The sequence below is a fragment of the Saccopteryx bilineata genome, chromosome 4 (assembly GCF_036850765.1).
Source record: "Saccopteryx bilineata isolate mSacBil1 chromosome 4, mSacBil1_pri_phased_curated, whole genome shotgun sequence".
Taxonomy (NCBI): Eukaryota; Metazoa; Chordata; class Mammalia; order Chiroptera; family Emballonuridae; genus Saccopteryx; species Saccopteryx bilineata.
The window spans coordinates 209,651,623-209,676,569 of NC_089493.1; the positions used below are offsets into that span (position 1 = coordinate 209,651,623).

Below are 24,947 nucleotides of genomic sequence, written 5' to 3' on the forward strand. Positions count from 1 at the left end.
TTTCAGATATGATGACAAGAAAAAAATATTATTCCTCACAAAAGAAATTTATAGTCATGCATATGCATCTTATAAAAGTCATTAACCCAAAGGAAAATAGGTGTTCCCACTGGAAATGCTGACAGTTTTGACCATGGTTATCCCAAGAATACATTTACAATAAGACTTAGGAAGAAAAAAATGGAGAGCAAATTTTCAACCTCCGCAGGTGGGAGATCTGTCGGGGTTGATTGTCCATGGAGCTTTAGGAAACCAACAAGCACTCAATACTTTGAAGGAAGATTTTTATTCAAGATAGCCATGTATTTTACCATTATATATAGTCTTTTAACAAAAATTACTTTCAAGAATCTTATTATCCAAATCCAAAATATAATGAAAGAAGCAAAAAGAAATCTTACTCCTGAATGTTATCAGCTCATTTGTTTTTTATAGATTGTTGACCAAGGATGAATTGTTGCCTAAGGTTGGCCAGAGTTTCCATTATTTATCCACTATTGGTTTCCGACCTGGGCCGGTTCACCCCTCCTTAGTCAACCTGGTGGTCCCCTGCTCCCGGGAGGTCACCATATTGATGCTGAACTTAGTGCGGACACCCGATCGGCATAGCGCACTACAGCCCAGAACTCCTGGGCTCAAGCAATCCTCCCGCCTCAGCCTCCCGAGTAGCTGGGACTACAGGCGCACGCCACCATGCCCGGCTATCCACTATTGGTGACCATTCTTTCCAGCCCAGGGGGAGCCAGACATCTGGAAACACTATGGAAGCATTTCTGTTTCTCTATGTATGTTCTAGCAAACTTATTTTTACAACTTTCTTTGCAACTATAGTCTATAGTGTGTCCATGGACAGCACAATTAGAGAGATACTAGGAATGATTAAGTGCCTTAAACACAGTACTCTTCATAACCTGCTTCCCCAACCAGTGGTTTAAAACCAACCCATGGACCGCAGAGATTTAAAGCTCTTAGCACTCTGCTCCCTCCTATATCTGACCCCCAGGAGAAAGACTCTCACAAGGGGACTTCTCCGTGGTCTGTAAAGCTCCTTCCTCTCTTCCCCTCACTGAGTTCTCCAGCACCTTCAGAGGTAACCCTTCACCGCTGTTGATCCATGCTTCAGTAGATCAGATGCAGTTAGTTCAAAGGAAAATCTCACCTTACATAGCATTGTCCAGAGGGTGAGGATAGAATAGAACTGACAGCCCAGTTCCCTGTTTAAAATGCTGAGGAGCTTTTGGAAATTTTGATTTTGGTAAAAAAACAAAAACACACACCCTGCATTTATTTCAATGCATCTTAATAAACATTTTCTACATTTCTTTCACATTTTTCCTTCAGCCATCTCACTTTGTTGGCTCGTAAGTCCCCGTGAGGCTGCTGGCTTGTGGACTTCCTAGGAAGTAGTCCTGACCTCCTTTTCACTCTCCAGGGCACATACAGACTTCTCTCCTTGCCCTTGTCTGAATCTAGTCAGGAAGTTAAGAATAAGTTACTAATTCACAGATTGAGAAATGTCTTATTTTCTAGTTCTACCCAACTCATCTTCCCTTTGATAGTTATGATATAAAGTACAAAATGCTAATCGATAAACTTTTCTACTTAAAAAATCCTACTTAAAAATATTTCTAGAACATAACAGAACGTTTTTTTTTTTTCTACTGTAATAAGCATGGTCCACCATCGGCAATCTGGCATACCCAGATTTTGGGACACCCACTTGCTCTCCTGGTTAGAGTTGATGTATGAAACTAACCAGACTGGTTGAGGATTTGACCTTAAATCCAGAGAGTACCTTTTCTGTTTTTCATAAATAAACACATTACTCTATCCAATAGAGTATTGTGAGAAAAACAAGCTTTGAAAAAGGTAGAAACAATAAAGAAATAGCCCCTAACCCAGAAAGAGACACTTAAAAAGAGCAGAGAAAGAAGAAACAAGTCACAGACCACAAACCATTATTCTTTTCCTGCAGGAATGTATCATTATTACCCTTTATAAACACAAAGGTTTTAGCCTCCTCTCTCGCTCGGATATCTTGGACATTGAATAGCGAACCAGGAGTAGTAACTCCTGTGTTTTCTAAGTTTGTTTGTAGATTATCTGCTCATTTGAAAGGATTACACATGATTTAGCAGGAGAAAAAAATACACCCCCCCAAAAAACCCACCCCAAACCAAAAAACTGAAGTTTTTCTCTGTCAACTGAAAATCTTACAAGACTTTCTATAAAGTGTTTGCAGGTGGATGTGTGTCTGCTGTGATGACGTTTTAACTTCAAGTCAAATGCCACTTTTCTGTGAACAAGTCACACTGTATATCAACATTAATTTAATTATGTTAAACCTCACAGGCTTCATTATATTAACCTAAAAGCCAAGGAAAACATACGCTGTTTCCTCAGCCTTTAACACATTACTCATTAGTAGCTCTTAGTTTCTTTCTGTGAAAGACCACCGAGCTCTTAAAGAAAATTTTTACTTGTGTTCCAGTTCTGTTTGATTTTAAACCAGGAACTGGTCCTTCTGATTCTACCTGGGAAAATCCAAGGAGTTCTAGAACACAAAACTCGTGTTTCCGGGTTGCCTTTACTGCAGTGCAGCTAGTGAGGGACGGACCAACAGCTGGAGGAAAGGGATTTACCCATTGCTGGGAAACTATTTCATAATCGAACATATTATCCTAAAAAGAAAAAGAAAGAAAAAAAGGAAGAAAGGAAAGAAAGAAAAAAATTGTCAATGCAGTAGATCCTTCTCACAGATGCTCTTCCAGCATGCTCTATGAAACTTTAAAATCACACACAGACATTTAAACTTCAAGCCTAATAAGTTTAAGGCAATGAATAACCACCAGAGAGTAAAAAAAAAATGTTGAATGGGTTTTGGCAGTTTCACGTTGCATTTGGATCGTTAGCACTTCCTGACTGAAGACCTGTGCAAACAAGTGTGGGTGAGGGAGCCCATTGGCACCCATTCATGCTGGGATTAAATGCAAGTGGCTCCGTGGGGCTCCGCCCGGGGGCCCTGTCTCCAAGTGGTCTCACAGTGGGGGTAACTCACATCCTTTGGAAAATGCTGTTGATAATTACTGCCTTTGTAGGGCAGTGAGCTCACGCTATTACACAAGATTAGTGCTGTACTCAAGAGCTGGCAGATTGTCTCTCCTGCACAGATTTGCCAGCTAGAAAAATAATGGGCATATTGCCACTTAAACAACTATCAGGAGACCCCAAGTTAGTTTTCCTTCCCTTCAGCATATTCATGTTTGTAGGATCCGACTCCAGGCTGCCAGCCTAGGGCAGTGACACCAAAACAAACGTCTCTTTCTCCTTTAAAACAAAGCTGCTCTTTTCCTTTCAGTTGTTCAACTAAAAAACAACAGCAAAACCATAACTTCCCTTAAAACATAAATAAATAAGGACCCAGACCAAAGTAATCTTAAGCAAGTACAGGATCAGAAGAAGGTCTATCTCTACCTCGCAGGGAGGTCATTTGCCCCAAATAACTTAAATAAAACAAAGTTAAATGTACCCTCCACAGATGGCAAACAAATGCCTATTGTGTCCAACAGCCATGTAGGGGGGAAAAAGCTATTTTAAAGTTCCCAAATGTTTTGATTTCTGTAATAAGTAGTCCTAGCTTTCTTTCAGATAAACATTTGACCTGTGTTCTGAAAGGCGGCCGGGTAACCGCGTGGGTATTCTGAGTTCTTTAAGGAAAAGGTGGCCCCTTATCAGTGTGTATTTCCAATGCGTGAGCTGGCCTCTTGGCAGAGCCTTTTCTGTTTGGAGTTGGCTTTTATACTTTGGTGTTTATCTGCTTGCCCTTGGCAATGACTGCATTTGGATGTCATTGTAGAGGTGGCAGCACGGGTGGTAAGAGGAGTTTGCACAAAGAGGGGTCAGCTTTTAGTACAGGTGTCATGTTTTTACAGCTACTCTAGATAACTTTTTACTTGAAACCTAGCTAAGTATGAACCACCCTGCAGAGATTGATTCATTTGTGTGCATAGGTGCTTATGATCTGGCTTGTTCTAAGGTTTTAGGTAATGTTATTGATCTGGGTGTCTTTCTGACACTATTTCACCATTGATGTAAACCATATAATAATTTAAGAAAGGCAAAATGGAGAAAAATACACTATTGTAGGTGAACATTTTGGTCAAATACAAAATTCCGATTATGTCTGCAATGGCCTGTAACAGAGTGGGATGGAGTCAGGTTGGGCGACGTGGTCGGGCCGTCCATCTCCCAGCACAGGGTTCTCTCTGTTCATGCCTTTCCTCGCAAAACGGAGAGGACACGCCATGGTAACCCTTTCATCATTTGTTTTTTCTTTTTGCCGCATAGAGTAAATAATCATGTTTTCTGGGGGCGTGTTCTAAATTCTGTTTGAATGAGTTTGTAATTGATACTAGAATGATGGATAGATATCACCACCTAGTGGCAATATGGTGTTTTGTATTTCAAAATTTCACATTCCCAGACCACTACCTAAATCTATCATAGAATGATTCCCTGTGAATTAAGTTCCTATAGCTTTGAGTTGAATAATTCTAGCATGAATTGCTTTATGTTGTGAACCTGAAAGTTACATGCGAAAAAAGATGATGTTTCAAATGCAGTGTGAAGTTAGCACATGGTGTCACGTGCTTAGTAATATCCTGGTAACTGAGGCAAATATTAAGCTATGTCTTTTCAGTATCTTTATACACAATAATAAGCCCAGCAGAAAGTTTTCCTTGGCTAGTTCCCTTGGTATGTGAACCTAGAAGGTTTTTTTGGTTTTCTTATGAAAATGTTTTGCAATGATTAAATTAGCAGTGTTTGGGGAAGGGCAGAGGAGGTGAAAATGGGAACTGGATGGTTCATGAAAAAAATACCCAAATTAGAACTTGAACCTTTATTATATTCTCCCCCAAATTATAATAATATACTATGTCATAGAATAGCTTCCCCAGACAAATGTCAAGAATGTTTTTTTTCCCAATGAAATGTGTATGATTAATTGATCATATATTCTTGGCAACATTTATAATACAGTGTGTCTGTAAAGTCATGGTGCACTTTTGACCGGTCACAGGAAAGCAACAAAAGATGATAGAAGTGTGAAATCTGCACCAAATAAAAGGAAAACTCTCCAGTTTCAGTGCAGTTCGATGTGGGCTTACACACAGATTTTTTAGGGCTCCTTAGGTAGCTATCCTGTATATCCTCTACAGACTCGTCACTGACTGATGGCCTACCAGAACAGGGTTTCTCCACCAAACTGCCAGTTTCCTTCAACTGCTTATCCCACCGAGTAATGTTATTCCTATGTGGTGGCGCTTCGTTATAAATGTGCCGATATTCACTTTGCACTTTGGTCACGGATTCTAATTTAGTGAGCCACAGAACACACTGAACTTTCCTCTGTACCGTCCACATCTTGACTGGCATGACCGTGGGTTGCTCCGCTGTATACACGGTGTTACATCATCATCTGCGCATGCGCACATGCTGCCACATCATCCTACAGAAACTGGGAGGATTTTCCTTTTATTTGGAGCAGATTTCACATTTCTATCATCCTAAGTTGCTTTCCTGTGACTGGTCAGATGTGCACCATGACTTTACGGACACACTGTAGTTCTAAAACATAGAGACTTTAATTGGCCATTCAAGGTAATATAAATTATAGTGAATTTTAAAGAATAAAAAGTGACTCCATCTAAGCTGAAAAATTATATCTAGATATAGTTAGGATACTTAGGTGATGCATAGGTAGATAGTAGTACATTAGAGACCGTGAAGAGCCACAATATGAAATAATGTGTACCTTTTGCTCAGGCTGTGACCCAGTGGCTGGCTAGTGAGTAGAACTGTTTGATTAGTTATCAAGTCCGTCTTATGCACAGCTTAGTTTTCCCATCTCCAAGGCTTTGTTGCAGTCTACTTTTCTAATCATTTAAACATTTGCATATTCTCTATTGTGGTTATTATGAGAGCCTATGTGCTATACAGGTCTGTTTGACTAGGGGCATTCCCAAAGACCTTAGATATATTCTTTCACACTGCCAACAAATACTGTGTAAATTTTAGGATGTGTGTGTGTTTGCATTTGTGTGATGGTGGTAAATCTCAAATTTATGACTCACAAAAAGATGACCTTTAATTTTACTAGTATCTGAAAATTCTTTTTTCTTTTCAATGGAGAGAAAAAGAAACCAAGAGATTCTTTTTTTAAAATGTATTATTTATTTATTTATTCATTTTAGAGAGGAAAGGGAGAGACAGAGAGAGAGAGGAGAGACAGAGAGAGAGAAGGGGGGGGAGGAGCTGGAAGCATCGACTCCCATATGTGCCTTGACCAGGCAAGCCCAGGGTTTCGAACCGGTGACCTCAGCATTTCCAGGTTGACGCTTTATCCACTGTGCCACCACAGGTCAGGCACCAAGAGATTCTAAACAGAATGTCTAACTCTTTAGAAGAACTAGTCAGTACCCACTGATCTTTTTTTTTTTTTTTTTTTAATTAAGTGAGAGGCAGGGAGGCACAGACTCCTGCATATGCCTCAATCGGCATGTACCCGGGAAACTCACCAGAGGGCGAAGCTCTGGCCATCTGGGGCCCTTGCTCCATTGCTCAGCAACCAATTTATTTTAGCACCTGAGGCGAGGTCGTGGTGGCACTCTCAGTGCCCAGGGCCAACTTGCTCAAATGAGCCATAGCTGCAGGAGGGAAAGAGAGATAGAGAGACAAAAGGGAGAGAGGGAGGGGTGGAGAAGCATATGGTCACTTCTCCTGTGTGCCCTGACCGGGAATCCGAACCTGGGACTTTTACACGCTGGGCTGATGCTCTACCACTGAGCCAACCGGCCAGGGCCCCCATTGATTATTCTTTGTAGTTATTTGATCAAATTATAAAATTATAAGATTGCAATGAAAAGAATTTGAAATGAGTCAGATATTATGAAGAAGGGCTAGTTATTAAGTTTGGCTGTTCTGGGAATTCTTTCTCTAGTAGAAGTTGAATTTGATTTTTAAATTGACATTCTCTTTCAAAGACTTCTTTAAAAATCTTTCTTTTTTAAAATTTTTATTAATTTTTAATTTATTGTGTTTACATGGATTCTAGTGTCCCACTGAATATAACTCCTTCACCTCCCACTCCTCTGTCCCTTTTTACACCCTTTTTGCCCCCCTCCCCCAACTCTCTCCCCCTTTCCCTCTAGGATTTTTCTTGTTATCTATCTCTCTGTTATGTATGTATAGTTTCACTAATCTCTTTACCTTCTCTGATCACACGCCCTCATCTTCCATCCCTCTAACTGCTGTCCCTCTGGTCCCTGTGACCCAGCCTCTGCCGCTATTCCATTCCTCAGTTCACTTTGTTCATTAGATTCCACATATATATGAGATCATATCATATTTTTCTTTCTCTTCCTGGCTTATTTCACTTAGCATAATATTCTCCAAGTCTATCCATGCTGTCACAAAAGGTAAGATTTCCTTTCCCACAGCACCATAGTATGATATTTCATTATATATATGTTATATATGTTATATATATATGTTATATATATATGTACCCACTGCTTTTTAATCCACTTGTCCACTGACATGGCTTTCCAGATCATGGCTATTGTAAACAATGTTATAATAAACATGGGGGTGCATTTCTTCTTTTGAATCAGTGATTTGGTATTCTTAGGATATATTCCTAAAAGTGGGATGTCTGGGTCAAAAGGCAGTTCCATTTTTAATTTTTTAAGGAAATGCCGTACAGTTCTTAACAGTGGCTGCACCAGTCTGCATTCCCACCAGCAGTGCAGGAGGGTTCCCTTTTCTCCACATCCTGGCAGGCACTTAATGTTAATGTGTGTTGTTTTATTAATGAGCACCATTCTGACAGGTGTGAGGTGATATCTCATTGTGGTTTTAATTTTTATTTCTCTGATGATTAGTGATGTTGAACATTTTTTCATATGCCTATTGGCCATCTGTATGTCCTCTTTGGAGAAGTGTCTATTCATTTCTTTTGCTTATTTTTAAATTGGATTCTTTACCTTCCTGGTATTGAGTTTTAGAAGGTCTTTATAAATTTTGGTTATTAACCCCTTAACAGACGTATTGGTGACTGTGTTCTCCCATTGTGTGGTTTGTCTTTTTATTTTGATCATGGTGTCTTTTGACACCATGATGCAAAAATTTTTAGTTTGATATAGTCCCATTTGTTTATTTTGTCCTTTATTACACTTGCCCATGGAGATAAATCAGAAAATATATTGCTTCAAGAGATATTGGAGAGTTTACTGCTTATGTTTTCTTCCAAGCTGCTTATGGTTTTGCGACTTACATTTAAGTCTTTTTATCCATTTTGAGTTTATTTTTGTGAATGGTGTAAGCTGGTGGTCAAGTTTCATTTTTTTGCATGCACCTGTCCAATCCAATTTTCCCAAAATAATTTATTAAATAGACTATCTTTACTCCATTGTATGCTCTTACCTCCTTTGTCAAATATCAATTGACCATAAAGGCGTGGGTTTACTTCTGAGTTCTCTGTTCTGTTCCATTGATCTATATGCCTGTTTTTATGCCAGTACCAGGCTGTTTTGAGTATAATGACCTTGTAGTATAACTTGATATCAGGAAGTGTGATACCACCATCTTTATTCTTTTTTTTTAAGATTGCTGAGGCTATTCATGTTCTTTTTGGTTCCACATGAATTTTTTGACTATTTCTTTTAAATCAATGAAGTATGCCTTTGGTATTTAATAGGAATTACATTGAATTTATAGATTGCTTTGGGTAATATAGACATTTTAATGATGTTTATTCTTCCTATCCACGAACACGGTATATGCTTCCACTTGTTTGTATCTTCCTTGATTTCTTTTATCAATGTTTTATAACTTTCCACATACAAATCCTTTACCTCTTTGATTAAATTTACTCCTAGGTGCTTTATTTTTTTTGTTGTTGTTGTTGTTGTTGCAATAGTGAAGGGGATTGTTTCCTTAATTTTTTTCCAGACAGTTTATTGTTGGTGTATAAAAATGTCACTGAATTCTGAATATTCATTTTTTATCCTGCCACCTTGCCGAATTCATTTATCAGGTCTAGTAGTTTTTTGACTGAGACTTTAGGGTTTTCTATGTACAGTATCATGTCATCAGCAAACAATGATAGTTTTACTTCTTCTTTTCCAATTTGAATGCCTTTTATTTCTTCTTTTTGTCTGATTGCTGTAGCTAGGACTTCCAGAACTATGTTGAATAAGAACGGTGAAAGGGGGCACCCCTGCCTTGTTCCTGATCTTAAGGAGATTGCTTTTAATTTTGTCCATTAAGTATGATGTTGGCTGTGGGTTTGTCATAGATGGCCTCTATCATGTTGAAGTATATTTCCTGCATTCCTACTTTGCTTAGAGTACTGATCATAAATGGGTGCTGGATTTTATCAAATGCTTTTTCTGCTTCTATTGATATTATCATGTGATTTTTAAACTTCCTTTTGTTTATGTGATGAATCACATTTATTGATTTGCAAATATTGTACTAGCCTTTTCCTCCCCAGAATAAATCCCACCTAATCGCGATATATGATTTTTTTCATGTATTGCTGGATCCGGTTTGCTAATACTTTGTTGAGAAATTTAGATCTAAGTTCATCAGGGATATTGGCCTATAGTTTTTTTCTTTTTAGTGTCTTTGCCTGATTTCGGAATAAGAATTATGCTTGCCTCATAAAAGGAGCTTGGAAGTCTTCCCTCCTCTTGAATTTTTTGAAATAGCTTGAAAAGGATAGGTGTTAATTCTTCTTTGAATATTTGGTAAAATTACCTGTGAAGTCATCTAGTCCAGGGCTTTTGTTTGCTGGGAGTTTTTTTTTTTTTTTTTTAATAACTGTTTCAATTTCATTTGTTCTAATCAGTCTGTTTAGGTTTTCTGATTTTTCCAGATTAAGTTTTGGAAGACTATATGTTTCTAAGAATTTATCTATTTTGCTTAGATTGTCCAATTTTTGGCATACAGATCTTCATAGTATTTTCTTACGATTTTTTGTATTTCTGTGATGTCAGTTGTTACTTCTCCACTTTCATTTCTAATTTTATTTATTTGAGTCCTCTTTTTCTCTTGATGAGACTGGTTAAAGGTTCATCAATCATTTTTTGTTTGTTTGTTTTTTCACAAAGACAGAGAGAAGGATAGATAGGGACAGACAGGCAGGAACAAAGAGAGATCAGAAGCATCAATCATCAGTTTTTCGTTGCGACACATTAGTTGTTCATTGATTGCTTTCTTATATGTGCCTTGACTGAGCGGCTACAGCAGACCAAGGAACCCCTTACTCAATCCAGCAACTTTGGGTCAAAGCTGGTGAGCTTTGCTCAAACCAGATGAGCTCACACTCAAGCTGGCAACCTTGGGGTCTGAAACCTGAGTCCTACATATCCCAGTCCAACGCTCTATCTACTGCGCCACCGCCTGGTTCATCAATCTTGTTTACCTTTTCAAAAAAACAGCTCTTGGTTTCATTAATCTTCTGTATTTTTTTTTAGCCTCTATGTCATTCATTTCTGCTCTGATTTTTATTTTATTATTATTATTATTATTATTATTATTTTCATTTTTCTGAAGCTGGAAACGGGGAGAGACAGTCAGACAGACTCCCGCATGCGCCCGACCGGGATCCACCCGGCACGCCCACCAGGGGCGACGCTCTGCCCACCAGGGGGCGATGCTCTGCCCATCCTGGGCATCGCCATGTTGTGACCAGAGCCACTCTAGCTCCTGAGGTAGAGGCCACAGAGCCATCCCCAGCGCCCGGGCCATCTTTGCTCCAATGGAGCCTTGGCTGCGGGAGGGGAAGAGAGAGACAGAGAGGAAAGTGCGGCGGAGGGGTGGAGAAGCAAATGGGCGCTTCTCCTGTGTGCCCTGGCCGGGAATCGAACCCGGGTCCTCCGCACGCTAGGCCGATGCTCTACCGCATTATTATTTTTTTTTTTTTGTATTTTCTGAAGTTGGAAACGGGGAGGCAGTCAGACAGACTCCCGCATGCACCTGACCGGGATCCAACCAGCATGCCTACCAGGGAGCAATGCTCCACCCATCTGGGGCATTGCTCTGTTGCAACCAGAGCCATTCTAGCACCTGAGGCAGAGGCCATAGAGCCATCCTCAGCGCCCGGGCCAACTTTGCTCCAATGGAGCCTTGGCTGCGGGAGGGGAAGAGAGACAGAGAGGAAGGAGAGGGGGAGGGGTGGAGAAACAGATGGGCGCTTCTCCTGTGTGCCTGGCCAGGAATTGAACCCAGGACTCCTGTATGCCAGGCCGATGCTCTACTACTGAGCCAACTGGCCAGGGCCTCTACTCTGATTTTTATTATAACCTTTCTTCTACTTTCTCTGGGCTTTATTTGTTATTCTTTTTTTTAGTTATTTTGATGCAGAGTTAAGTTGTTTATTTGTACTCTTTCTTGCTTCTTAAGGTATGCTTATAATGCTATGAACTTTCCTCTCAGAACTGCTTTTGATATGTCCCATAAATTTTGAGTTGTAGTATGTTCATTTTCATTTATTTCAAGGAAATTTTTAATTTCTTCCTTGATCTTGTTGTTAACCCATTTGGTATTTAATAACATTTTATTTAGCCTCCAAGTGTTTGAATGTTTTTCAGGTTCTCTATTGTAGTTGAATTCTAGTTTCATGCTATTGTGATCAGAGAAGATGCTTGATGTTATTTCAGTCTTCTTAAATTTATTGAGACTCATCTTGTGCCCAACATGTGTTTTATCGTTGAGAATGTACCATGAGCCCTTGAAAAGAATGTATATTCTGCTGCTTTGGGGTGAAATGTTCTGAAGGTATCTATTAAATGCAGTTGATGTAGTATATCATTAAGGCTGCTGTTTCTTTGTTAATTTTCTGTCTGGAGGATCTATCCATTGATATTTGTGGGTTATTAAAATCCCCTATTATTATATTATTGCTGATGGTCTCACCCTTTATGTCCATCAAAATCTTCTTTATATATTTAGGTGCTCCTATATTAGGTGCATAGATATTTATAATGGTTATATCCTCCTGTTGGATTGCTCCCTTTATCATTATGTAGTGACCTTCTTTATTCCTTACTATAGCCTTTGTTTTAAAGTTTATTTTGACAGATACAAGTATTGCTACCCCAACTTTTTTTCATTTCTATTTGCGTGAAATACTTTTTTTTTATTCCTTCACTTTTAGTTTATGTGTATTATTTGTTCTGAGGTGGGTCTCTTGTAGACAGCATATATACGATAACTGTTTTCTTACCCACACAACTACCCTATGTCTTTTGTTTGGTGCATTTAATCTATTTACATTTAAGGTTATTATTGATATGTAGTTGTTTATTGCCATTTTATTAGTTAAATATAAAATCTTCTTTTGCTCAATTTTTTTTTCTTTGCTCTTTTTACAGCAGATCCCTTAACATTTCTTGCAGTACTGATTTGTTTGTAATGAATTCTTTGAGTGTTTGGGTTCTTTTGTCTGGGAAGCTTTTTATTTCTCCTTTAATTTTAAATGATAACCTTGCTGGATAAAGAAGTCTTGGTTTTAGGTTCTTGCTTTGCATCACTTTGAATATTTCTTGCCAATTCCTTCTGGTCTCAGGTGTTTCCGTTCAGAAGTCAGATGCCATTCTTATGGGGGACCCTTTGTAGGTAATTAACTGCTTTTCCCTTGCAGGTTTTGTGTTTTTTTCTTTGTCTCTTAACTTTGACACTTTAATTATGATGTGTCTTGCTGTAGGCCTCCTTGGATTCCTCTTTAATAGAACTCTCTGTTCCTCTTGAACTTGGGTGACTTTTTCTTTCATCAATTTAGGAAAATTTTCAAGTATAATTTCTTCAAACAGGTTCTCTATTCCTTGTTTGTTCTCTTTTCCTTCAGGAATCCTTATAATGTGGAGGTTGTATCTCTTTATGTTGTCACAAAGTTCTCTTAGAGTTTCCTCAGAATTTTTGAGCCTCTTTTCTTTTTGACCTTCTGTGCTTTAGTTTATCTTGTCTTCTAAATTGCTGATTCAATCCTCTGCTTCATCCAGCCTGCTATTAATTCCTTCTAGTGCAGTCTTCATTTTTTTAATTAATTAATTAATTTTTTACAGAGACAGAGAGTGAGTCGGAGAGAGGGATAGACAAGGACAGACAGACAGGAACAGAGAGAGATGAGAAGCATCAATCATTAGTTTTTCATTGCATGTTGTGACACCTTAGTTGTTCATTGATTGCTTTCTCATATTTGCCTTGGCCTTGGGCCTCCAGCAGACCGAGCAATCCCTTGAGCCAGCGACCTTGGGTTCAAGCCCGTGGGTTCTTGCTCAAACCAGATGAGCCCGCGCTCAAGCTGGCGACCTCGGGGTCTCAAACCTGGGTCCTTGGCATCCCAGTCCGATGCTCTATCCACTGAGCCACCACCTGGTCAGGCGCAGTCTTCATTTTTAATATTGAATTTGTCATTTTTGACTCATTCTTTTTTATGATTTCAATGTCTTTTTTGATGCTTGCTATCTCTTTAGTTAGGTGCTCATTTTGTCCATCCATTGTTTCTCAAAGATCCTTGAGTATTCTAAAAATCATTGTTCTAAACTCTGCATCTGGTGTTTTGGTTACTTCCGTCTTATTCAGATTTTTTTCTGGGGATTTCTCTTGTTGAATAATTTGGGTTGCATTTCTCTGTCTGCCCTTTTTGTCTATGTATTAGGTAGCACTGTCTGACTTTGAAATTTTTGTGTGGTTTTTATGAAGAGGATGGGCTCTGTGGTACTGTCCTCCAGGTCACATGCTTTCCTTGTTCTAAGAATGCTTCATGAGGGTACTATTTTCCCTCTTGTATGTGAGTATTAGATGCAGTTGGTCCTTTCATGGGTACAGTTATCCCTTCAGGCTGGCTGGCTGGCTCTAAGGGTCAACCTTGATCATGTGTATTACACACTGTGCAATGTCTGTTCTGGTGGGTGTATTTATTCTCCACAGTGTCTGGTGCCTGCTAGACTCCATTTTTGGGTGTGCTGCTTGTGTAGGTAGTTGACTCTAGGGTTGGTGCTATCTGCCACCCACTACTAGTAGTGTTGGCTCTTGTTCTTTTTGGGTTGGTGTCAGCTGTTGTTTGTAACCCCTTGTTGGCTACCAGTCTGCAGCTATTGCTCTTTTTGCTGTTTGTGTCTGCATTTTTGTTTCTGGGTACTGTGAGAGGGCCCCACCTGTATATAAGCATCAGCTTCCTCCTGCTTAGAGGTGACAGCAGCTCCATAAAAGCCCCAAGCTCTGTAAGATTTGTTGCCACTTTTCAGCTGCTCCTCTTCCTCTTGCCTGGTCTTCCCACAGAGTCTTCTGTAGAAAGACAGTAGTGAGGGCTCAGATTGGCCTCACCTAACCAACCCCTCTACAGTTTGCGCACTTGGTGGGTTAGGGCAGCTGAGGTTGTGAATACAATGTTTGTGAGGCCCCCTACTTCAGTAGTATCTTGGTCAGGAGCTCAGTACAAGGAAAGTGGCCCCTACTTCCGAGCTTGATCCTTCAGCCACTGCTGGATACTCAAATTTATATCTCCCCAACAAGATGAGCAGTGGATTTAGACCAAGTGTAGCCAACTCTCTCATCTGCAGAAGTTCTTTCAGCTGTTGAGACCCTGTTCTCTGGGAGGATAACTGAAAGAGTCCTCTCCTGGGGCTGACTGCCCCTCCTGAAGGTGGTTAAGCCCCTCAACTAGATCCAACAATAGACTCACAGGGACCCACACTTTAAATCTTCATGCTCCAAGCCTCTCTCCCTTCCTCCTGTGGGGGGTAGTGAAGCAACCAAATGGTGCTGCAATTGGCCCACCATGAAAGCTGGAATGCCCACTAGTGGGCAGGAGGGACCAGGTTGACCAGTACTGCAAAAGTGGGTGGTTTTTATAAAAAGGTTCACCATCATGGCCTTACGGTATAACAACCCTGCCTGCTTACAGCCTGTCCCCCACACCCAATACAAACTATAAGTGAGCAAACCTATATATCATATTTACGAACTTATTTGACCAACAACCAGAAAACTGAGTCACTGACGTGCCCTCTGCTTCCTGGCCTCTCAGAATGACCTGTCGCCATAACTGGGGCAAGAGAGACCCTGAGGGTGGAGCAGCTGCTTTCCCCCAGGCTGATGCCGCACAAAAGGGATGCTCCACCTAAGAAAGATGGCGACTGCAGTACTGGAGAATGACTCAACACAGGGGTTCTGGTTGCCATCCCCTATTGTGTCTCTCCCTGGGCCTCCAACTTTACACTCCCCTCCGGCAACTCCAGTCCTGTCAGCTCTCCCCCACCAGAGCCCGGGTAAGTGGCTGTGAACGAGGTTTTCTGCACAGGCCCTTTAAAATGAAGTCTGTGTTGAGAGCTGTGTCTTTCTCACAAACAGAAATTTGGCTCTTTTCACAGCTAGATGCTGTCTGGGTGCCCCTTCTAGCTCTGGGGTTCTAGGCTGGGGCTCCAGACCTGGGGCTGAGGACTCACACCTCTCAGGGCAACCCATCCTGCAGGGAGAGTCCTTCAGGGCTGCTGCTCACTCCTGGGAGCGGGGCAGCCCTTTCCGCATTTCAATTCTTCCTACCAGTCTCAGTGTGCTTCTTCGGTGATCTTTGGTTATAGACTCCTCTTAGTTTAGTCCAAAATTGGTTTTTCAAGATGATTGTTCTTAAATTAAGTTATAATCCACTTTGGTCCTGGGAGGTGGCCATAGGAATGTTCGCCTACTCGGTTGCCATCTTTCTTCCTTCTTAAAAATCTCAATGTGATGCCCTGGCCGGTTGGCTCAGCGGTAGAGCGTTGGCCTGGTGTGTGGGGGACCCAGGTTCGATTCCTGGCCAGGGCACATAGGAGAAGCGCCCATTTGCTTCTCCACCCCCTCTCCTTCCTCTCTGTCTCTCTCTTCCCCTCCCGCAGCCAAGGCTCCACTGGAGCAAAGATGGCCTGGGCGCTGGGGGTGGCTCCTTGGCCTCTGCCCCAGGCGGCAGAGCATCGCCCCCTGGTGGGCAGAGCCTCGCCCCTGGTGGGCGTGCCGGGTGGATCCCCGTCGGGCACATGCGGGAGTCTGTCTGGCTGTCTCTCCCCGTTTCCAGCTTCAGAAAAATAAACACAAAAAAAAATCTCAATGTGGAAAAGCGAGCACTGCTTTAGGGATGTTGCCATTCTATGCTTCAAGAATCTTCCTTGCTCCAGCTTTTCATTTTCACTGCCCAGCTATTTGCATATTTCCTTATAAATAGATTTGCTTATATCTGTGGTAACTGATTAATACTGGTTACTCTTGTTTTTTTTTTTAACTGAAAGCAGAACTCAAAGTTGAACCCAAGCAAACTCCTTTTTTAAAGCAAAGCAAAAAATAATTCCTGGTTTATTTCTAAATCTTGTATGTTTTTGAAATAATGCTTTCTAAACCTTATAGGAAAGACAGTTATCTCTCTCTGTGTAAGGAATTGGTCAATTAGTTACATTACTTTTTACCATCACTTTTTACCATATGCTTTGTTCATGCTTTTATGTTAGTTATCTGCTGAGAGTTTAGGACCATTGATTGTGGCCTTGTGGTGTGTATTTTAAAGATGAAAGATGCTTGGCATGTGTGAATGACAGCTGGGGCTCCTAGACACTATATAATCAGATTCATCTTGAAAGGATATAAACCCTGTCTGACTTCAGAAGTTTACTGATAATTCTCAAAAGCAGAGACCCCACCCGTAACTACACAAACTCTCCTCAAGTATGTTCATTGAGTCAAATTGAAGACTTGTGAAGGGCTAGAAGGAGAGAATAGCTCTTCATTCATTCTGCTTGAGAAACATGAGTCGCATCACTGTGAAGTCTTTGGAGCTGAGGTCACTCTGTGAGAGGGAAGGATGTGGCCACAGGGAAGTTCTGTGAGCTCCGGAATACCTACAGTCATTCTTCACTTTTACGTTAATATGAGACAGATATACAATTGTGACAATAAAATATGGATTATTTGGAGTAACATTTATAAAGTTTGATAGCTTTGGATGAAGAACTTCAGTCTGCTGTGTTTTTCTCCTGAACACTTAGATTAGTTCAAAATGGATTCTCTGGCTTGTGGAGAGAATTTTCACATGAGAAAACTGTACTTAGCCCTCAGATTCTAGTTGGGATGTTGTGAATCATTTTTTATATTTTTGGTAGCTGACCTACTTTGCCCAGTTAAGGGTCGGGGGAAGAAAAAGACAATAACTGAAAAGTTACTAAATCCAATTTAATTGAAATGGTTGTTGTGTTTGCCACTTTTGTTTTTTACAGATAGAAAGTGGTAGTCATTTAATTGGAACTCTAAAAATAAAGTAATTTTATCACAATACACAATGTTAAGCAGTTTGATGCTAGGCATAAAATAATTACCTCTTAATAAAATGCAAGTTTGTTTTAGAATATGTAGAAAATGTTACATTTTAGTTAGCTTTTCTCTATCCACTATTTGAATCTTATGTCATAAGTTTCTCTGCCATCAGATGAAAATGGAAATGCCAGGTAATTTAGGTTCTCCTTTTCTAGTGTAGTATTAATTTAATTCTGGTGTCTGGGGTCAGAGGCAACATGAGTTTGAGATTTGGGGAGAAGAACATAGGTCTGTGAGGCACAGAAAACCATGTAGGAAGTCTGACCACCATTTTTTTTAACAGAGTTCATGTGAATTTTTCCCAAGTCATGCTAGCTTTTTGGAATAATTCTTAATTTGCCCATCCAGCCGTAGAAGAAGGTTGATCCAGGCTAGATCAGAGAGGATGAATGCTTATAATCTCAACAGAAAAGGAAAAAATCCATATGAGAGTGGTGAATTTTTCTCTGCTCAGTCCAAGAATCTTTGTTTCAATACGTATGAAACGACTGTGTAGGTAAAAGAGGCTCTATTACATTCTTATAACTCAGAATCGATTTCCTAAGGAGAGATCACTTCCTCAACATTTAACTTTAGTGAAAAAAAAAGCATTATTAAACCCAAAGTCAAAGATTTATTTTTCTTATACTCTTTCTCCCTGCAAGTGATGTTAAATAAGGCTGTAAAGCATTTATGAAGAAACAAAGAAAGTTGTTCAGAAAGCTGGAGTTTCCTTTGCTAACTCAGTTTGGCAATAACATGAAGCAGAATCAAAGCGTCCTAGCCAAAATAAATCTGCACAATGGAGCTATCAGATATGAGGTAATAGTGTGACATGCTTGTGGGTATCAGACATTCTTGTAAAAACCACAGACCTAAAATTTGGTCTTGCATCATTAAGCCACAGCTCTGCCAAGCAACAATACAGAGCACACATTTTAAATCACTGTTGCAAGCCAGATGTAATTCCTACCAAAAACAATTAAATCTTTTACCGGAGATCTGGGTCTAGGCAACTCACACCCTGAGAATCACTGCAGTGGCATGGAACCTGAATCTGATTTCAGTGTGAAAATGAAATGGTTACTGTTCAGATCAAGAGAAAAAGTCAGCTGCAAAATGTAGGACTGCCAAAAGACTATGACTTGAAGTGATATTTGTTGAGGTTAGATGTAAAAAGGGTTAGCTAAGAAAGCTGTGTGTCCTTTATTATAGCTTCATAGATCCTTTTACAATGTTTATTTTTAATGATTAGAGAAATAATTCATGCTCAATCTAGGAAAGTTGGAAAGTATGTAAGAACACATAGAATAAAATATAATTTCAGTCTCATCACTCGGATATAAACCTTTTAACATCTTACTTCATTTCCTTTTGATCTCTTGCACACACACACCTGCATCTGAGAGGTCAAATTTTGTCCTTTGTATGCTTTTAGTGTTTTGTTTTTTAATTTTAACTTAATAGTTTAGTATTTCCCATTCCTTTATATATTCTTCAGAGACAAGCTATTTAGTAGTTATACAATATTTGATTTGTCTGGCTCTACTATAATTTATTAAATATATGTTCACTCTATAGGTTATTCCCATGTACTGCTAGTATAGATACACTGCTCACAAAACTAAGGGACATTTCAAAGTGAGTAAGAAGCGGTAAAGAATCTCCTGGGTTTTTTGAGCAAAGAGAATGTGCTGCTCTTCGTTAGACTATCAGGTAGTGTCTGTAACGATCTTTAGGGTGGAATTTTAGAAGTGGAATTATGAGGTCTAAGGATAAGAACTTTTTGAGCCTTTTGATATGTAATGCTACCAGGATTCCGGAAAAGTTATTTACTTCCACTGGCTGTGTCCGTGGTTGCCTATCTTAGCAGCATGCCCTATTTCCGATTAGGGGTAGGTGTGCATAGGGGAGAACACAACACACTTTAGGTTTCTTATTTCTAAATGTCAAATTATTTATTAAACAATACCAGTATGTGTTCAGCATAGTTCCTCACTTCAAGATTATGATATTAAATAGAAGAACCCTAAATTCCTGTGCTCAATGAGTTTACATTTTACTAAAGGGAGAAAAAAATAAAATAAATAAGTAAACCATATAGGAGGTTACCCAATAAGTGTTATGAAGAAAAATAAAGCAAGAAAGAGAGATAGTCAGGGACAAGAGTGAGTAGGGACAAGGAAGGGAGAGCATTGTACAGTTTGCAAATAATATTAGGATGTTGGAAAGTTTCCACCTTTGAGGACATTTCCTGGTTTCTTATAAGAGGTTAGTTAAAACTAAGCTAAAAAGTATTACCCTCCAAAATCCAAATTAAATATGTGCTGGAATCTTTGACTATAAAAGGTATTAAATGTAGATTTTTGTTATCTTTAAGAAATTTTTTTTTGTTTTATTTATTATTTTTGTACTATCTTAATGTACCTGTTAAAGACAAGTTAGTTAATGATCAGCAACAAACTGAATATGACTTTTGTATCTCTGCTTTGTTGTTTCATTTCCTTGTCATTTATTAAAGATTAGGGAGGGAAAGCCTTGGTGGGTAGAGGGTGAAAAATAATAAGGAAAAAAATAAGCAAAGCAAAGGAAAATAAATAATTAGAATCCAGTTCAGAGCAGAGGTCAGAGTCTAAGGGAGATCTGCCAGTCAAAGTGCTTAGGTGAGTGCGGTCTGAGCTCCTGCCCCGGGCCATCTGGGGGCAACTCAGTGGCACGATTCAGTCCACTAAAGTTTATGTAAATCCTTCTAATTTCTGAATTTGGTTTTCCAACAGAGAAATAAACAAATATTCTGTGTTTTGGCAAACAACAACAACAAACTATTAAGCTTCTTTTGGTTGTTCGCAGTTTTATCACTCTTTAAAGACCCCCCAAAAATAACAACAAATAAATAAAGCCAAGATCTCTAATCTCCTATTTTAATTTTGGCATGACAGAGAACTTTAAAGCCAAGCTAAGCAAAGAGATAGAAGGAAATGTAGATCTCTTAATCCTGAGGTTTTCAAAATTTAGGCTTCTTACTAATTATTTCATGAAAGATTTAACTTTTTATCATATTTGAAAGTTTTAAAAGCCGTATATTTTTTTTCTGAGAAGAAAGGAAAACTATAAATATTCTCTAGTATATTTATTATACACTTTTAAAGACACAAACTTAGCCATGGTGGCAGTGGGAGTCAATAGTAGGACCACTTTTTCATGCTAAGAATTGAGGACAATTACCTTAATTCTTAGATACAGTTCTTTCTTCTCTGATTTAACTTTCTCAATTAAAATCTCTTACCCATTGTTTCAAATCACAGACTTATTTTAAATTTTATTCAAAGAAAGACTAATAGATCTTTATGCCCAGAAAAGATTGTCATGTGAACCATTGTTACTTAAATTTGAAGTTGTATTTCTCCCATGTGAAGGAACCTTGTTGACATCACATTGTCAACGCTAAATCTGATGTAAAACCACAGTAGGCAAAGCAGAGTGGGAAAGTGATATTCAAGTTGACCAGAAAAAAATTAAACAAACAAAATGGTCCAGTACCACATTCTAGTTAGGAAACCCAAGGCTAGGAAAGTGGATTCTCATTTATAGTCCAATAATATTTTCATCTTATTGGTGTTTATTATTTATGAATAAGGATAAGGTCTCTGTTTATTATATAATTATTGGTTGATATGAAGGCAGTATTTTAAAGTAACAAAAAATAAATGTAAATCAGAGTTCTGGGTACATAATATCTATAATGTTGAAATTACTTCTAATTCTGTTAGATTGTGATAAGAGATAATATGTAACAAGTACCTTACCTAGAAGAAGGCTTTATTTGTTGTAAGGTTGTAGGTGCTGAATAAATGACATGTGTTATGATGACAGAAGACAAAAGGTATTTCCAGTTATATATCATTGCTCAGAGTGGGGAATCAATAGATACTATCTAAAGATAGAGATGTAAAGGTAACCAGTAGAACATTAAATCAGTATAGTCCTTTTCAATTATCTGAACATACATTATACAAAAAAAAAAACACCCTGAAACATATTATAATAAGATATACAGTGTACTTTTAAAAGCTTATGTTTTGTATCAATATGTATAAATGTGAAAGATATTCCTATTAAAAGAAAAGAACTAAGCCCTGGCCGGTTGGCTCAGTGGTAGAGCATCGGCCTGGCGTGCAGAAGTCCCAGGTTCGATTCCTGGCCAGGGCACACAGGAGAGGTGCTCATCTGCTTCTCCACCCCTCCTCCTCTCCTTCCTCTCTGTCTCTCTCTTCCCCTCCCGCAGCCAAGGTTCCATTGGAGCAAAAGATGGCCCAGGCACTGGGGATGGCTCCATGGCCTCTGCCCCAGGCACTACAGTGGCTCTGGTCGCAACAGAACGACGCCCCGGATGGGCAGAGCATCGCCCCCTGGTGGGCATGCCAGGTGGATCCCGGTCGGGCGCATGCGGGAGTCTGTCTGACTGCCTCCCCGTTTCCAGCTTCAGAAAAGTACAAAAAAACAAAAAACAAAAAAAAACTAGAAATTAGATCATAAAGCAAAACTCAACTGTATGGTGTACATAAGCTCACATCTAAACAGAATAATTCAGGAAGGTTGAATATAAAATGATGTGTACAGGTATAGCAGGTAAATGCATAAAATAAAATAAATATGGCAAATATCTTAATTTTTACTTTTTTTTGTTTTTTTTTTTTTTTTCTGAAGCCGGAAACGGGGAGAGACAGTCAGACAGACTCCCGCATGCGCCCGACCGGGATCCACCCGGCACGCCCACCAGGGGCCACGCTCTGCCCACCAGGGGGCGATGCTCTGCCCCTCCGGGGGGTCGCTCTGCAGCGACCAGAGCCGAGTTCTAGCGCCTGGGGCAGAGGCCAAGGAGCCATCCCCAGCGCCCGGGCCATCTTTGCTCCAATGGAGCCTTGGCTGCGGGAGGGGAAGAGAGAGACAGAGAGGAAGGAGGGGGGGCGGGGTGGAGAAGCAAATGGGCGCTTCTCCTATGTGCCCTGGCCGGGAATCGAACCCGGGTCCCCCGCACACCAGGCCGACGCTCTACCGCTGAGCCAACCGGCCAGGGCCAATATCTTAATTTTTAACCAGATAAATGAATTTAGATTAAAAATCACATGAAATAAAGCAAAGAAAGGTACTTTATAAGGTAACATAGAAAAACGAAAGAATACAAATTTGATTGTACTATAATCACAACTGTATAAATTATATGTGCCCGTGAGGACTGGAGGAAAACAAATAGATCAAAGTGATGAGATTATGGATCTTTTTTTCCTGTTCTACTTTCATTGATGCTGTTATAGTTAATAATAATGACATGATTAATTTCTTAAATTGAACACTGATTATATATTTAGAAATGTAGAATAAAATTTCTTAGCTATATTTCATTGCCAAAAAAAAAATACATATTTGTTGAAGAGAGATTTTGAGATACATATATTATCCATTCAGGACATAAAAGTCTTTTTCTTTACCACCAAAATCATTTTAGCTAAATGGTGAAACGTAAACCATTTAGTTCATCCTAATTTGATTGTGATGTAATGCCACTGTCATGCTTAGAATGTGCTGTTCTTTGTTGGACTATCAAGTAGTTATTGTCTCCCTCCATTTTTGCAGCAATATGAGAACTGGAGACCCAACCAGCCAGACAGCTTCTTTTCTGCTGGAGAAGACTGCGTTGTCATCATTTGGCATGAGAACGGCCAGTGGAATGATGTTCCCTGTAATTACCATCTCACCTATACTTGCAAGAAAGGAACAGGTAATAATTAGCCCATTAATAATCTACACTTAATCTGCATTTTCATTATTAAGTAAACTCAGAAAGATTAAGCTTCACTCTTTAAGATATAAGCTGGGTATGTCATGTTCATCATCTCTTGTTGCTCTGGATTTTTCACTCTTGCAACTCAGTGGAGAGGTTTGCATTCAGTAATGCATCACCATAGATTTTAGGTGCTTAGGATAAAAACAAAAAAATGGCGGCAGCAGCAGCTGCCATCCCAAGGGCTTAAAGTCTGGTTAATTTTCATGAGGAAAGCATTAAAAAAAATTGGTTGTCAACATTTCAAAATTGGGATATATCATTAAGTATTCTGGTTTTTTTTTACTTAATAATAAAAGAAAGGACTTGTACCATTTGACCCAGTTCAACTTCTCTGTGGTTGAAGGACTGGAATCGACACTACTGTCCTCCCTCACTGGGGGCTGCACCTCCAGTTCATTGTGGTCCTCTGTATGTAGTTCTCCCTTCTTTTAATTGCCTGCTCTCTGCAGGCTTTGAACTTTTCAATCATTTCCTTAGAAACTTAGTGTAATGCATGTACACTGTGGACTAAAATAACCATCCTGACATCTATAATTGAATGCCTTCAAGAAATGTTTATCATTAACCAGTATATTTGAATTTCTAAGGCAGGCTGTATAGACTTCTTCCTTAAACAAATAGGAATTCCATAAACATTTTTTAACATGTTTGCAATAAATAATGGTGTTAAAACAAGGATATTTAGGCCCTGGCCGGTTGGCTCAGTGGTAGAGCGTCGGCCTGGCATGCGGAAGTCCCGGGTTCTATTTCCGGCCAGGGCACACAGGAGAAGCGCCCATCTGCTTCTCCACCCCTCCCCCTCTCCTTCCTCTCTGTCTCTCTCTCCCCCTCCCACAGCCGAAGCTCCATTGGAGCAAGGATGGCTCCGGGTGCTGGGGATGGCTCCATGCCCTCTGCCTCAGGAGCTAGAATGGCTGTGGTCGCAACAGACCGACGCCCCGGATGGGCGGAGCATCGCTCCCTGGTGGGCCTGCCGGGTGGATCCTGGTTGGGTGCATGCGGGAGTCTGTCTGACTGCCTCCCCGTTTCCAGCTTCAGAAAAATACAAAAAAAACCAAACAAACATGAATATTTAGTCTCTAGACCTAGATAGACTTTTACCCATCTTAAGTAAGAGTACAAAGTACAAATTCAACATATAAAATCCATTTATTTTTTACTATAAAAATAGTAAAACTACAAATTTATACTCTATAAATATTTTTGAAAACAGCAATAATGAGAAATGCTGTTAGAATAACGAGAACTCTAAGATACACAAAGCTTAGCTAAAACGCAACTATTATTTGTGACTACTTTGCTTTTTTCTGATCTAGAATAGAATTCATTGTGAATATCCTTTCTACATGAGCCACTTTCCTGACCACATGCATTGCTTCAGCACTTCTGTAATAAGACTTGTGAAAATAATAAATCAAGTGTTTGTTTTTCCTGTTTCTAATGTATGAAGTCTTTAATGAACTGTTTGTCTTTAACCAAATGTCATGTTTGCTTTCTCAGATCTCAAAATGGTGCTTGGAGTCGTGCTTTTCATTTCATGATCCAAACATTCTTATATATTCTATGTTATTCTTTCCTATAGCAGGGTTTCTCAACACCAGCACTGTTGACATTTTGGCCCAGGTAATTCTTAGTTGTGATGGGCTATCCTGGGTGTTGAAGAATGTTTAGCATCATGTCTGCCTTCTAAGCACTAGCATTCTCCTCTATTCCACTC

The 24,947-nt window shown here is 39.6% G+C and overlaps 1 protein-coding gene across 4 annotated transcripts in view; it reads left to right on the top strand.

Moving 5' to 3' along the window:
• VCAN (versican) overlaps positions 1-24,947 on the top strand; it is a 144,737-nt gene that overhangs the window by 114,152 nt on the left and 5,638 nt on the right. For all 4 annotated transcript variants that reach the window (XM_066273732.1, XM_066273730.1, XM_066273729.1 and 1 more), the window contains one exon: positions 23,020-23,164. In XM_066273732.1, coding sequence (XP_066129829.1) covers positions 23,020-23,164 — 145 coding nt within the window. The remainder of the gene's footprint in view (positions 1-23,019; positions 23,165-24,947) is intronic.